Below are 16668 nucleotides of genomic sequence, written 5' to 3'. Positions count from 1 at the left end.
CTACACCAGTAATTCAAGAGTAAGCATCAGGTACTACATCTTTTAGTAAGAGTGCTTCCCTTTAAATCTCTCCAAATGGATATTTAATGGTTAGATCTTTGAGTTTGTTTGGTGTCTTAATTAAAGCATCATATTTAAGATATAAAATAATCCTGTTCTCCAGGTCACAGTGGCCAAACAGCCAACACTTTTATGCATGTAAGTGTTCCATATTAATTTACCTTAAGTTACAATTTTGAAATGTTACAGTTATTCTATACAGAATACATTGTTTTGTTTTTTCAATTGTGCCATTACAGTGCAGCATCTGGACCACTAACAGAGCTTCCATTTTAAAGTGCAATAGGTTTTGGTACAGGAATTGCTACAAAGAACTCAAGTGAGAAGAACTATACTAGAAATAAATCCCTTGAAACAACACTACAATGCCAGTATATACGTATTTGATAGCAGCCAAAGATTAAGGGGAAGCTACAAGTGAGGTAAGAGTCACTTCAAAAGAAGTCCTTCAGAAACCACCTTACACACAGGAAAACAAACCAGAAAAAAACGATTCTTCAAGCTGATCTTCTGGAGAGAATTTGTACTGATCTTCTGGAGAGAATTTGTACTTACTGATTTACCGTGAACTGAAATGCTTGCCTTTTTTATTTTAAAATCAAGAGAAAAAAAGTGAAATAATTACAGGTCTGTCACTTAGATCTATTCTCATAGCTTGTTTACAAAGTTACGCAAGTTAATACTGACTTCCCTTGCTTCCTTAGCATGTTTCCAAGCTCAGTCACAGAAATCAAGTCTAAGTATTCAAACAGATGCTTATCTGACGAGGTGTTACACTAAAATTAGTAAATTCAAATACTTGCCTTGATTGGTTAGTAATATGCTGACAGTTCTGCAAAGACATACTAGCACATGCAGAAGCTTAAACCTTTGATTCTCCTCTGACTTAATTTGAGGATTCATCAACAGCATCTTTACCCCATCCTTTATTTTTTAAGATGAGAACTCTTAGCCATTCAGTAAGTCTACTCAAATTGATGGTGTTAAAATTTACATCCCTTAAATATGCCAGATGACAGACATTAAGAGCTGTATCTTCCCCCTTCCACCACACACAGAAAAAGAATAATTCCACTCATAATTCTTTATTTTTAAATTAGCCAACACCAAGCATTTCATGCAATGCAAGATCCACAGATTTAAGTATGTATTTTGCTCAGCATGTCTGCCAAACTTTAAAAGGTCAGTTTGAGTCTCAACACCGCATAAACAGCGTAATCTCCCCCCACCATGCTTGTTCAATCAGCATTTGCTACTGTCACCAAATAATTTTATCACTATGCCATTCCAGTTATTTTAGATTACCTTTTATTCTTTGAAGAAAAGTTCGTTTTAAATTGATACAAATATCTGCCTAGAGCTGTTTTCTTCTTTTTCTACTTAAAAAAAAAAAAATGCAACAAAAGCAACCAACCAACCCACCCACCCCAAACAAAGCCAACTCTCTAGGTGTAAATACTTAGGCCTAGAAGAAAAAAAACCATTATCACTTGCTGGCTGGCTTCAGATCTGGCATGATTTAAACCAGAAGTTCTCTCCCTACTCTCTAACATAAGCAAATCTTTCTACAAGTAACATACAAGAGTTTACCTCTCTGCTTCTAGCCAGCTCTTCACTATCCTGGCCTTTAGTTATCACCTGTATCTTTTCAGACTATCAGACAAGCTCCTGCATGCATTATCAGCCACAGGACTGAACATCATCTATACTCTAAGAAGACTAGAGTCAACAGTGAACTAGTTTCCCTTATGATTGTAAGCTGTAATAAAGAATGTTTACTTTTAAGTGCTCAGATTCAAGAATAATTTTCAGACTGTAACTACAGTAAGTCAGAATTGACTATTTGTTCCAGAAATTCTCCAAAGCCAAAAGTTGACATCTTCATCTTATCAGCAATTACATGAAACTGACAGTTTAGGTTTCAAAATTTTTCAGAGACATTCAGAATAAGTGCTCATGGCAATTCAAACAGATGAGGGTTTTTTGCATGGTTACTTAACTTCTTTTAAATCAGTCTTACATCATTGATATTCTTTTCTCCACCCACCCAACTAGGTCCACCTAAGAAAGGCCGATAAAGAAAAGAGTAATATAGACATGTACCTTCACTGAACTACTGGAGCATAAGAGATTGTTAGTTCCAAGAAGCTACTGAGCAGCCTTTTTCCATAGTGTTTATTGCCAATTCATTTTATATAGCTTATTTCCAGGAGATGGGCAGCATAAAAACCGCAACATCTGCTTTAAAAAAATATATTATTCATTACAATGCAACAGTCTCAATAGTACCTTCTTAGAGCTGCATCTGATCTAATTCAGAAATAAACCAATCCTGATCCAGTTAATTAAAAAGTTTTGTACCTAACCCTTAGAACAGTCAGTCTTCAGAATTCAAGAAACTTTGGACCCAAAATTTACAATCACCATGTTTGATAATAAGCCTGGAAATTCTCACTGTGCAAACGATCCTACTGAAACTATTTAATAGCTTTGTTATAAGTTAGTCTCATGATTACATCAGCATTTACTCTTACAGAAAGAACTGCTTTATTCTCACTTACATACCTTTGATGTGAACTGTGAGTGCTCTAAAGATTCAGATAGCTACTGCATTGTTTACTGAGCCTGTGCACTAAATATACACAACCCAATGTATTAACACTTATAAGTAGCTTAGATACAGAGTATATTAAAACAATAAAAAATGAAAATTTACATAAAGCTGCCCAAACCCATGCTCAAACAGTTTCCCATCCAGTTCCAACTGCACAATCTTGATTTTAATAGCTGTACTCAAAAGTTTACTAAAAACAAAGTAGAAAGACACTGTCAAAGTCTTTACTCATTCATTTTCTACAGTCTTGAATTTTTTCCTTTGTCAGTAATGATTATGGGGGTTGTTTCTTGGTTTTGAACTCAACTTTAAATCCAACAACATACATTCTCCTTATAACATCCCAGAGGTAGCAGGAGGGAATACGAAAAGATGCCAGATTCTAGAAGTTGCACATTCAAGTCTAGTGTCATCCAAGAGAGCTTTCCTGGCTTTCAGAGACTGCATGTCACCTCTAATCATGTATAGCAACCGAAGAGTAGAATCCCAAAATAAAGAACTATCACCACTGGGTTACTAATAGAAGATTCAGACCTAGATACCTCAAAGTAATCTTGTTACTTAAGTAGTAATACCGGCAGTTTCAATAATCAAATATCAAGAACTGAAGTATAAATTTAAAGTTTACAAGTATCAGTATTTCTAAAATGCTCATTAGTGACACATTTCACCTAAACACAGACATACACACAGTTACTCTGAGTTGATGTACCACACTGTAAGGAAAGGTCCCAATTTAGTTCAGGAATCTGATATTCCCCCTCTCCCTCCCACCACACAACTTGACAGAAGTGCTTACAGTAACAGAAAGCAAACAGAAGGGGAAAACACAACATTTAACTAGTGCATCTATATACATTTTGCACCTTTTCCCTCCTTGCATCTAAAGCGAACAGGTCACCATGTTCGCTATGCTTTACATGCACATACTCTCCCCTTTGCGTAGTACCAGTCCTATTCAAAGGATCACTGCAAGCATCAACAGCAGTCATTCCACACTAACCAACAGGTGCTTTTATTGTGGAGGCTGAAGTACATTTAAATATTCTGACTGGCCCAGCTGGTAGGTGGTGTTTCCTCCACAGTCCACATACTGGTATCTCTCCTGGGATATTTGCTCAGAGTGGCCAAAATAAGAGGTTGTCACTGTCACTCTTAAAGAGAAGAGACAGAAGAGATCATTGTTTTGTAAGAGGCTTGAGTTCTCTATTCTAAAGATTAGTGTTTTCACATTACTAGGATTTTTAAGGAAAAAGTTTCAGAACAAAATAGGTTTTAAATAGAGTTAAAAACAATACTAGTTTATCACTATGGATTTTCTCCATGAAAGACATTTAGCTCCCTGAGTACAGGCTTTTTTTTCTAAAGATGATGATAAAGGTGAGGTTTCCTCATTTATACCTTGCTTTGCAAGGAGAAAGCAAATGATTAGAGAAGCTACAGCCATGGTTGGTCTACACCATCCCCGCCACCCCCACCTCCCTCAATTAAAAAAAAAAAAAAGACCCCACCATGCTGCTATTTATGCAATCAGTCATGAAAAGCAGACTCTGGCAGAGTATTGAAGCCTGTAACTGCTTCAAGATCATGAAGATCTCTGCAATTTTTGAACAGTGGCTGATACACAAACTCATTTCAAAGTATTCGAGACCTTAGTAGCTCCATGGCGACAGCCCAACTGCAGAGCAGATACAATAATAACAGTTCTGCCTAGTCAAGTGTCTGTACACCACCAGAACCTGTCAAATGACACAGCTGAGTTTCAAGAACTATGAAGCTACTATGCTAGAAAGCAAGCTGATTCCATTTTACGTATGATGCACAGACTCCAGAATTACGTATTTCTGAGTAATATTTCAATGAGAATTACATGGTTTTTAAAGTTGTTTCCGACAAATAAGAGTTTCCATACTTACTGCATCATCACTACTATGTTATGCACTTTGATAGATGCTAAAGTACAGAAGTCACTGCAAAAAAGAAAAGCAATTGTTAGATTTGCATTGAACTTTTACAGGTAATTACCTAAAAAGTAAGACTTGTGGCTTCAACTGGAAATTCTGCTACCTGTGTATATAGACTATAGATTTGCTAACAATGGCAACCAAAACATTTGTTGAAAAACACTGCCAGTGACTGTATACTCACCTAGGTCTACTTTTATATACATAGTCTTGTGTTCATGTTAACTATATTCACATGTGCTAGCTTACATGTCATGCTTGCCAGCAAGTGTCCCGTGAGTTCACTCCATCTTTCAGAAGCTAACCAAAGTTCACCTGAATCACTACATTAAACATGTCAACAGCACCTCATCACTGATGAAGACTTTTACTATGAAGGGATATAGACATAATTTGCTCCAATTTCACTTCATGTGAAATTTATACATAGAAAGGAAAATTTACAACAAAAGATCAATGTTATGCTAACTTCAGCATCTTTTCACATAAAAGCAGCAATTTCTATGAAAAAAAAAGTCTTGAAGGCTTGCTATTCTTGCTCATAAAGTATCAAGAGCCAGCAGTCTGCCCAGGCAGCCAAGAAGGCACCCTGGCTTGTATCAGGAATAGTGTGGCCAGCAGGACCAGGGAAGTGATCGTCCCCTTGTACTCGGCACTGGTGAGGCCGCACCTCGAGTACTGTGTCCAGTTCTGGGCCCCGCACTTCAAGACAGACACTGAGGTGCTGGACCATGTCCAGAGAAGGACAACAAAGGTGATGAAGGGTCTGGAGCACAAGTCTGATGGGGAACAGCTGAGGGAGCTGGGGTTATTCAGCCTGGAGAAGAGGAGGCTGAGGGGAGACCGGATCACTCTCTACAACTACCTGAAAGGAGGTTGTAGTCAGGTGGGGGTTGGTCTCTTCTCCCAGGCAACCAGTGACAGGACAAGAGGGCGTAGTCTGAAACTGCACCAGAGGAAGTTCAGGCTAGAAATGAGGAGGCATCTCTTCACAGAAAGGGTTGTTAGGCATTGGAATGGGCTGCCCAGGGAGGTGGTGGAGTCCCCATCCCTGGAGGTGTTTAAGAAAAGACTGGACAAGGCACTTATTGCCATGGTCTAGCTGACATGGTGGTGTTAGGGCAAAGGTTGGACTCAATGATCCCAAAGCTCTCTTCCAACCAAAGCAATTCTGTGAAGAACTTAGGAAAGTCCCATTCTTTTTGCACTCATCCACTTCCATATTATGCAAAGTAACCTTCGACCAATCTGCAGACATTTTGAAGTCAGAGTTATTGTTCTCTTGTGAGATATCCTTTTCAGACTTACATTTTCTGACATGCACCTAGATACCAGTTATACAGAGCACTATGTAAGTGCATACTTCCCCTCCCCCCCATTAAATCAATTGCTCTTGGTTGCAAATTTATCAGCTCTAATGAAAGGCATGTGATCAGTGCAGTAATATTCATGGCAGCCACCCACAATATTTGCATAACATTGTTGTTCTTTTCCCCAACACCAAACAATGTATGATGAGGTATTAGACAGTGAATGAACACAGGTGATGCAAACTGTACGAAATTACAAATAAAACAGTTTGCTATTAGAAGTTGGTTTATACTAGTATCTAGCAAATATTTTGATTTTTTTTTTGCCAGGCTTAAAACAGGATTTAGACAGACCATAATGCCAGACATTGTCAGTTATTGTAATTTTCCAATACAAAGTATAGACAGCCTGTAACATAATATAAAGCCAACTCATATTCAACAGCACATATACTGGCTGACAAGCAGAGAAGTACTACACCACCAACATACCTTTTTTTTTAAGTCCAGATTATCTGGAAATAAATCTGTTTTAAAAAAACAAAACACAGAAAACAACAAAACAAAAAACCCCCACCAAAACACAAACATACCACACAGCACAAAACTGTAGCTAGGAAACTACAATGAAGGTGAACTCCACATTGAGCCAGCTCTCCGAAAATAAATGTGTGGAAATGGCCTGTACGATGTTGATTTAATCATACAAGTTTGGGGAATCCAGATGATCGTATGCAGACACTTCAGGTCTCTAAGATCTCCTGTATTCAACCTAAGCGATTTTACAGGACACATACTCTCCAGAATCCAAACAGCTAGCTAGTTATGACTAACAAGACCTAAACTGACTAGCTGGGAAACATCGAAATGTGACCCACTGTACAACCCCCAATGCCATAACCCACAACACTCTCTGTATTACAAAGAGTATCCCAGGGCCTTCACTGGGAAGTTAAATATTTGTGTGTGGAGAAAAAACCCAAACACAGTAACAAATACAAAACCCCACTAAGACCAGCTGAAGCTGTGTCAGCTGGGTGTTCAAACTAAAGCAGCTCACTTGCTGTCTCCAGGGTTGCTCCATACAGCGAACCCAGGCTTTCAAGACCCAGAATACAGTGAAAGAGCAGAAACCTATCAACAACAAAAATAACTGTCAACAGGTCAGGGAGGTCAACTAATACCAACTGTGTAATGTACAGAAAATCTGGAGAAAATGAACATCTACAGTTTTGTGTGTAGCTCAAATTCTGGTTAATACGTTTTAAACGCATCACAACAAAGCCAGTCAGTGCTACTCACAAGCAGCAGCACCTTGCTCTATCAGCCTGTAGAAGAACTTAGGTCCTTAACTGACACAAACTTCTATAGTTATGGCTCTCTAACTAACAGTTATAGCCCATGCACAGCATCATTGTGCTGAAGCAACAAATATTTTCACACATGTACAAATTACCTATTAGCTTGCTCTTCTAGTAAGGTTCAAAAACACCTGTCCTGAAGGAAGGCAAGTCCACATTACAGACTACTGGCACTGACACATGACAGTTTCTCTGCCTCTACTCCAAGACTGCACAGTCTAGCTCCAAGCTAGATTGCTCCGTCATTGCTCCACACTACTGCCAAGGCTGCAGCTATCACACAGAAGAGCCTGAAATCCATTCTGTTCGGGCCACAGGCAAAGCAGCTTTTGCCTGTCTGCATCTCTTTACACATTCAAGCCATCCAGGTTTTTCTAAGGTTAGTCACCAGTTTGCAGGTAACAGTTGCAGCTATTGTTGGCAACAGACTCAACAGCATTACTGAAATTAAGGCCATAGTACTGACCATGAAAGAAATTTCAATGCATTACTGCACCAAAAGCATGACTAGGTAGGTATTAGCATGAGTTCTATGAAGGCCACATTTATTTATTCCTCATGCATCCAAAGGGTGAGCAGATTCACATGATTCAGTGTCTACATAAAGCTAACTTGCATGCTTTTAAGAGGTGGTAGAAGTACACCACTTTCTGCTTATTTAAAGTTAGTGCCCAGTTTGCTATTTCATACCTATTTCAATTTATTCCAATACTTCAAAGCTATAAGGTTCTTCCCCACCCCAAAGGAGCTGGCATCCACCACACACAGACCTGAAGTCTCAATAGTTAACTCCTTCTGTTCAGTCTGCAATTCGGTGTAAGAGAACTAACATTTGGTTTTGTTATCAAGATATACTAGGCTAATAGCCTGCTGGTCAAATGAACTTTCAGAAGCTATGAATAAAACTGCTTAAATGACAGGCTGTAAACACTGCTAACTATTGTATACACATGGTCTGAAGAAAAGAAATACAAATCAGCCTCTAATTTGTATAGATTTGAATAGATATTCCCTCTACTGCCAGAGAAATTTATAGGAAAGTTACTAGAGAACTTGTTAGAGTAACACACCTGTACTTTCACCTCCCAAAGCAGCAAGTCCTAGCTATTGCCAAGGCCTAAAACACTGGGATAGAGATACCCTTCAAAGTGCTGAGAGCCAGGTACAGCAAGCCACTATATGAAACTATTGAAACAATCATGGCTTAACTATTTTTCAGTACTATTAAACTCACACACACAAAAAAAAGTCACAACGTCTCTGCAAATACATTTCTGCTAACTTTGAAAAAAGTTAGGTTTAGCACCGTTGTAATTTTTAATTAAAAAAAAATTGATATTTAGAGGTGAGTACACTTACAACATGTAGCTCATTTCATCTTGTATGACTGTGGGCACCATATAGTCAATCTAAAAAAAATGCAATGAAAAAACAAATGAGTAGATTTATATATGAAAATTAACACATATTCAACTCTGAAAGCCTATCCTATTTACCTGTTTCATATCCAGAGGACCAATGTTGGTGATGTTGTTTAGCCGTGCTTTGCCAATAACTGTTTTTGAAAACTGAACTTGGGCTGTGATATTTGCCACTTCAACAGAATAATAGTTGTTGTTTGTTATATTTAGTGTGTTCTGAAAAAAAAAAAAACAAACAAAACCACAAAACACTAACAGCTATCTATTCTGTGTATCTTGATGAGCATACATTTTGAAACTTGTGCCTGAGACGGTAATATCTGAAGTTACACAAGTATATTTTCCTGCCTTCTAGGACTGGGGCAGAGCAGGGTAAGGGACCACCACTTAACCACCTTCTCAGGTTTTTCTGTGAATATACTGAGCAGCACAAACTTTTGCACAACTTCCCTGGTGACCACCCTACACTGCAAATACTGCATTTCTTCCTATCCTCAATTATTCCTTCCAGGAAATTTAGCTACCACAAGACCCTTTTCTCCCATGACTGCTTTGGTCTATTTAGAATGAGGAACTCTACCAGAAGTCTTTAGGCAATCCTTTATTGACTGCATTACCAAGAAGTCAAGAAGCATGTGGAAAGAACTCCTTTAAGTTTTAAGGTGGATAAGAAATCATCTTCCCTGAAAACCAGTTTTGACAGATGCATAATACCAGGGCAGCATTTAGTAACATTCCTACATACACACACTACATTTCACTCATATCCCAAAATTAATGCAGAGAACTCCAGAGTCACTGTTCCCATGAAAATAGAAGACCCAATGGTAGCTTGCAACTACACCTCTATTAGCTATAGCTACAGGAACTAGCCACAGCAGGTCCAGCTGCATTTTTCAAACTGGTCATTGTATCTGTTTGTATTTCTTAAGGCACTGATCAAGTTTATCAGCTAGGCCACAATTTCTATCTATATTAAACTGTCACAGTAGCATCTCTTGTTGCACCTATCCATTACAAACATCCAAACAGATAGCTAGACTTACCGTAATATTTAGATATATTATACGTCTACCCTGTTCATAAGTGACATATACTGATTTCACACCAATGTATTCAACGTCAATTGAGCGAGGAAACAAGAAGAATACAGCTAGCCCAGAAAGTAGTAAACATACAATTACAGAAGCAGTCACGTAGAGTTTTCTGGAGAGGGAAAAAAAAAGAGCACATTTCAGAGTCAAAAGCATATTAAACAAAAGAAAATAACATGCTGCTATTAAGTGATAAGAAGCATGACGAGTCAATACAATTAGTTCAGTCTATTTCTAGCTTCCAAAGGTAGAAAAAAAAGCTATATTGCACTTCACATAGATGTCTCAGAGATGTTACTCTTGTATATATATCAGAAATCAAGTTTCAAAGCATGTGGTTATCCCAACATTTTTAACTTAAAGAGCAAAATGGAAGAGGTAAATATTTATGTGCTTTGAAACATAAGCACTTCTTAAAATTTGTTTACAGCAGAACTTTTGTCATTCTGCAGGACTCTTGCATCACACACCAAGAAAAACAGAGCGCTTATATGCCTTACACAGGATTCTTCGTCATAAGAGACTTTCAAGCAAAGTGTTAGACTCCTGCTAATAGTAACAGGAAATTCACAATTAACCTAATATAAAAGAGGTGTGTGTATGATAATCAAAAAATACACAAATAAAAGGCTCTGCTGCAGCTCCAATTTTCTAGAAATTAGAACATGAAAGTAACGTTTCAAATTCGTACTACTATTACATCAGACATAGTATTATGTGAAGTTACCGTGGTTTTTTTCCTGGCACTTATTTTTGTTTACTACAGAAACATCAAAACATTAAGAAAAAAACCAACCAAACAAAAAGTATCAGAACAAGAAAACCTGAGCACTGTAATTAAACCTTTAAGTAGAACCTAGAAAAAAAATTAAATCTGCTATATTAGAATGAATTTGTTGATTTTGCTAGATGCTCAGAGCTTTACAAATTAATTTCTAGGTGACCTCTTTTGTAGTAGTGGCCCAAAGAAATTATCACTTTACTCAAGACTTTGAAGATTTATCTGTTTAGATCAATTAAGATGCTACAGAGATTAATAAATACTTGCATAATCAGTGTAGACATTTATCTGAATGTCTACATGAAGAGATCATACAGTATTACGTAGCTCCGTAAGACATAGTGTTGGGAGTATGCATACCTATTATGAACCTCTAACTCTTGGAGAGCTATTTAAAGGCTGATACTACTCACAAGCAGGGTTCTTTCATTACTGAATGCAAGAAAACATTCCAGTGATTTTTGCTTGATTCTTCTTATCACTATTTCCTTTAAATTGCTGAATTTTAACTAGAAGAGAAGAACTAACTGTAGATTCATGTAGCACAACTATTAACTTACGTTCTTCTTGGTCTCAGTCTCTGATCACTGTATGGAATTAATGCTACCAGCTGATTTTCCTGCCCTGGAAACAAAAACATCCTTTCAGAATTTAAACAAAGAAAGAGTAAGTATTGTTGCAGTTACTTCAAACAAAGAGTGCTCATTATAACTTAATGGCACCAAAAAATAAACACTAAAGAGAAACATTTAAATTCCAGATAATGACCCAAGTAGAATACTACTGTAGCTTATCTCACTTTCTGAAGTAGAGTATGGCTTACACAACATGGAGAAGAAAAAACACTAAGCCCACAAAGACTAAAACAGCAACAAACACTGCCTCTGTGCTGCATACATGCACAGGAGGCAGTAAGCCTCTGGCACCATTTCAACAAGAAAAAGGGAGGTACCTAACAGCTTCCAGCTCTCTATGCCAGACCATATAGTCATAGGACAAAAACATTCAGAAGCTCAGGTACTGTGAACTGATCCAGAAGGCATTCTACATGTACTCTTCTGAAAAGCAGAAGTCAGGTTTGTTTAAAACAAACAAACCAAAAATCAAACAAAAAACAGTATGTATCAATTTGGGTGGCTTTGGCAACACAAGTTATACATACACTGCCTTCTGGAAATCACTAGTATATACAACCATTTCTTATGGGACTGAGCTGCAGCACCCTGGAAGTCAAAAAAATACCTATTGGAATTTCTCCAAGCAACAAGTTACTTCACCAGACAGCATTATTAAAAGACAGGTATCTTATAAAGAACACAAGCACAGATGAGTTGATGAAAATACATGGACTACATCTGCCTGTATAGCTTTTGCTATTTGCTGTAGAAGAAAATGGAATTGAGATTCATCCGTATGAGAACAGACAGACCTCAGGGCCAAGACAGATTTGCATTTTTTTTATGCCAAATGCAAAATTTGACCTGCATTATCACTTAGCTAGTCAACCACTTAGAAGTGATTCCTTGCTGAATCACTAAGCTGAGCAAAGCACACTAACTAAGCAGGTAGTAGTACGTGACATCAACCTTCTACAAAACCTCTACCAATTTAAAACAGATTTTCATCTCAGCCTCAATGAGGTATCTTCAACCTTTGAACAAAACAGCACAGTCCTACTTTTGTATTTTATCACATTGAAAAGCTAAAGCTGTCCAAGTAACAAAACAGTATTTAATGTGTTTATTATGCAGTTTAGCCATCATATCATGTGTTACAGTCTTCCCTATTAGTCATGCAGTCATTCTGTGAACACTCAAATTTTTCCCCTCTCCCCTCAAAATGTAAACACGATCTTCCCCCCCCACCCCGAAAGTACTGAGGAATAATTAAAAAGATAGCTCTCTCTATTCAAATAACTCATTTAAAGTTCTAGCTTTAATTACATTACTTCATTAGAATGTATGGACAACATGAATTTTTAATAGATACTGAAAAATGTTTAGCAAATTAACTCACATTTGTTTACGTATTACATCCAAGAATCCTATAGTCAAAGAAATTAGCTTTTGAAGATAGGAATCCCACTATTACTGCATTTTAGCTAGCACTATTTTGAGTAAAACTGGCTATTGATATTATCAAGTACTTCTAGCAAGCTAACGGAACAAACTTCCTTCTCTATTGTCTTTCTGTTAAGATAATTTTTAGTTGCATAGCTTTTCCACACTTCAAATTTGCTGAATTCAGAGGTACTCAAAGAATATAACATAGTATAAAGTTTAACAACTAAAGCACAAATCTTTTATGATATTTGCAACCATTTAAATATCCTGTGCCCCCTGCCTCTTATTCACAGGTGAGACAGAAGTACTTCTGAACTATACCAGAACCTAACCTGACTGAAGCACATGTATAGGGACAATATGGCAGACACCAGTCAATTTTCCCAAGTTGCTGGTCAAAATCAGTTCTGAGAGCTTCTACACCCAGTAGTCTATTTTGGATAAGGGTTCTGGAAAAAGCAAAGTAGTTCCAAACATGAAAACTTCTCATTAGTTTGTCTCCCCCATTGAATGAAAGATCTTACGGCTGAAGGAGAAGGCTGTGGCTTGGTACACCGCATTTGCCACTCTCTCCTTTTGCCCAGTTTCAGATATCCTGCATTCTCCTTTGAAAGGTCTCTTCCTAAATAGCTATTCAGGTGGCTTATCATAGAGAAGAGAAGCATAATAAAGTATAATGATTTATTAAAGGGAAAAGCAAAGGATGAAGGCAGCAAGCAAACAAAACGGTTAGGCATAAGGACTAATGTTGTGCAGCCTATTCCTTCCTGCTGCGGCCAGAGATCTCATGTATTTTCAACTGCCAGCTGGGGTCCTCTGCCTAGCAAGGACAGATGAGATAAAGGGAAGGTAAAGGAAACTGAGGGGCACTGGCAGCAGTTAGGGCAAGAAAATTCACTAAAAATTATCAGAGAAAAGATGTAGCACAGGTCTACTTTTCACTCTGTATTTGCAGCTATTTTTGCAGCGTTACATGTTGATTCAAGTAGTTTAAAATAGGTAGTTAAAAAAGATGCAATGTCACAAAATGTCACAAAAATAAAGGTTTGCAAATTCAACCTGCAAGGGCTAGGGTTATGTGCAAATTTAAAGCTGAGAAGCAAGGACTGCTGGCAGTGTACAGACAAGAGAAGATCCAACAGGTAACAGCCAAAGCTGACTCAAGTTGTTTCATTCATCAAGTGTAATCATAAGAAAATGCTTAGTGCTAAAAAGTCAAAAAGATGAAAAAACTTCATCTTGACTGGGAGAGCTATTTGTTATACTATATGTATAGTTACAACTGCACATGGTCATGAGGTAAATTTATAGGTTAAAAAAAGAAATAAAGAAAACTTACCTCGTGGAATTCTTCCTGTTCCCTGGCAAGTCGGGCACGTGACACTGTCTCTTCCTGTAAATTCCACATAGGGAAACTGCGATACATCTCCACATCTGCCATCTTCATTGTGCAATTCTGAGTGAACTAACCCATTCCTCATATTATCAGACACTGTGCCTCCATCATAGCCATCCTCCTTGCATGTATGCATAGGCAGGTGAGAAAGTGACTTTCCCATGTCTAAAATAAAAGTTAGAAGAATCTTTTCAGGGAGAAAAATTCAAACACAGCTTGCATTTATTTCTCCGCATCAGGTAACTCTGTTAGTCTACGGTCATTGCTCTGACAAGTCTCCTCTTGCTCTCTGTTCAGATCACTTAAGACCTGCAAAGCACTAAGGCCCTGTCAAGGTGGAGTCGTTCCCAAGCTGTAAGAACCTGAACTAACCGGGAGCTTTGTCCAGATCCTCCAATATGCACAGGCTGAAGTGGGATGGACAAGAGGCTTTTAAGTTAGAACTGTACAATCGCTGGCAAGAGGTTGCAACAGTCTAGCAATGCTTTTCAAAGGATTGTTATGGTACAGACTTTCACACAACACACTAATCTTTGTATATAAAAAAAATATTTCAAGACTGGGCTCTAGAAAGCAAGTTTGCAATTTTCAGTGCACACACTACAGACCCAATTCTAATAAGCTTTTTAGGTTGGACTTGTTCTAAGAACACAGTATCAGCTACTAGTTTCCAAGCCAGAAATACAGATCTCCAGGTGTCTAAACTGACAATTCACTTTAACACAAAAGAGGACTGATTGACAGGGAAGTCAAGGAAAAAAACAGAAGTTACTTTAACACAGCTGCTGCCTTGTTAAAAAAAAAGTATTAATCACAAAAGAATTTTTGCTACTTATGCAAATTTTAAAGTTTTCTCATTACTGTAGCCTTTCAGCCATGACACTGAGACTACCTTGAAATACAGAACACTTGAAACTAAAGGCTGCAATGAAGTGATGCAAGTGGAAATCTTCCTAATTTGCAACTGGTGGAAAACAAAATCAAAGTTAAAAAAAACCTGTACAGCAGCGGCAGTCAGTCGTCCAGCTCATCCCCACAGTGATGGTCACACAAGCACAATATTCATTCATTATATTGCCACAAAGGCTAGAAAAAGTAATTCAACAAATGCTAACGAGTCCCAATTACTGTTCCAGCAAATACACAGCATTATTTTATTAATTCAAGTCATTAAACCCTTACAAGAAGGAAAACCATTTATCCTTATGCTACCACAGCACTTTTTAAATATTCTAAGTTTGGGAGCATTCAATAATGCAAGTTGTTGACTTGCAAATTAAAACTACTGAGCTATTGAAAAAAAATTGACAATGTTGACGATTATTCCACATGGGGTTTTTGCTTACTGTTCTGCTCATAGCTGACCTACAGCCTTTAAGCTACGAGGCTTGAGTCTTGCAGCTTAGCCAATAGCTGTCACAGTTATAGGTCTGAAAGCTTAGGAATCAATCCCTGGTACTGTCGTGCTACAACTGTATTCAACTTATCTGCTCTATGGATGGTAGGCTCAGGCTATGTCTACATTAACAACTAAATACAGAACATGCAGCAACTCCATAGAAACAAACAATTACTGAGGATTCAACAACCACACTATACATGTTTCTGTGTGTTTATTTCATACTAGCTCTTATCTAGATTGACAACACCCACTCACAACTGAAGCACATGTTCTAGTTTTAGTTTCTTCCAAAAGGAAATGAGTATACACACTCCCAGATCACACTGTGACATGAACCAAAGCGGAGCAAGGATGACTTGGAACTCATTTCAAGAGCACACCCTTTCTTTAAATTAAAATACTAATGCAGATGTATCCTCCAATGCCAACTGTACCTCAGCTTCAATAATTACAATTTAATAGTGTTGTTCTACCAGAGACTTAGGAAAGACATGTCTCAGTTCACAAATGAGAAAACAGACAACCACCTTCAAGTGAAATGTGTTACTCCAACATGCTTGCCCCCCAACCAAGCACTGAACTTTATAACAGTTGATTAAAACTCAAGAACACTTTGTTCTTTTATGCAGCACTTATATGGTCAACAGCAGTAGTTCTGAGAATATACCATCTTCATTTGTGACAGCCTTTATAATGTCACCAAAGTCACAAACCCTACTTCCTTAACAGCTGTGCTTTGACCCAGTCTCTCCCTCGTAACTGATGTATACATTCCAGGGTCCTTGGACTTGTGTGGAATTTCCTGGAATTCTCAGTCTGTTAGAAAGAATTAGGTAAATTTAAAAACATTGTCATAAGCAGCTTTTGTTTACAACTACACCCGGCAGCTTGCTATAGCACTGGAGCATGACAGTACACAGACAAAACCCAGGCATACAGAACCACCACATCCTGAGTTACATGCAAGACTTAAGGAAAAAGCTTTTTTATTTATAAATTCAGTGAAACTTTATAAACTACATTGACATACCTCTCCTAACAGAGTAGCATTCTTACCTCTTATATGCAAATATATAAACTTGAGGTTACAAACCTACTTCTTTTTCAAAACAGCAAAAGATTTTTAAGTCCGACCATCTTCTGCTCTATCAGCTGTGCCTTAGTCACGGTCATCACAACCGCCTCCAAGAGAGGCTGCGGCA

General features: G+C 37.8%; 1 protein-coding gene across 1 annotated transcript; it reads right to left on the bottom strand.

The window, feature by feature from the left end:
• Positions 1 to 3181: 3181 nt before the first annotated feature.
• Positions 3182 to 14227, bottom strand: TMEM106B (transmembrane protein 106B). The gene is made up of 7 exons (XM_009698853.1): positions 14008 to 14227; positions 11166 to 11229; positions 9777 to 9936; positions 8806 to 8946; positions 8669 to 8718; positions 4591 to 4644; positions 3182 to 3828 (listed from the first exon to the last, which is right to left on the bottom strand). The coding sequence occupies exons 1-7, from the start codon at positions 14225 to 14227 to the stop codon at positions 3690 to 3692; spliced, it is 828 nt and encodes a 275-aa protein (XP_009697155.1). The 3' UTR covers positions 3182 to 3689.
• Positions 14228 to 16668: the final 2441 nt, after the last annotated feature.

Source organism: Cariama cristata, unplaced genomic scaffold, assembly GCF_000690535.1.
Source record: "Cariama cristata isolate BGI_N322 unplaced genomic scaffold, ASM69053v1 scaffold39054, whole genome shotgun sequence".
In the NCBI taxonomy this organism is placed as follows: domain Eukaryota; kingdom Metazoa; phylum Chordata; class Aves; order Cariamiformes; family Cariamidae; genus Cariama; species Cariama cristata.
The sequence above is the reverse complement of the archived record's forward strand: the minus strand, read 5'-3'. Positions and strand labels throughout refer to the sequence as shown.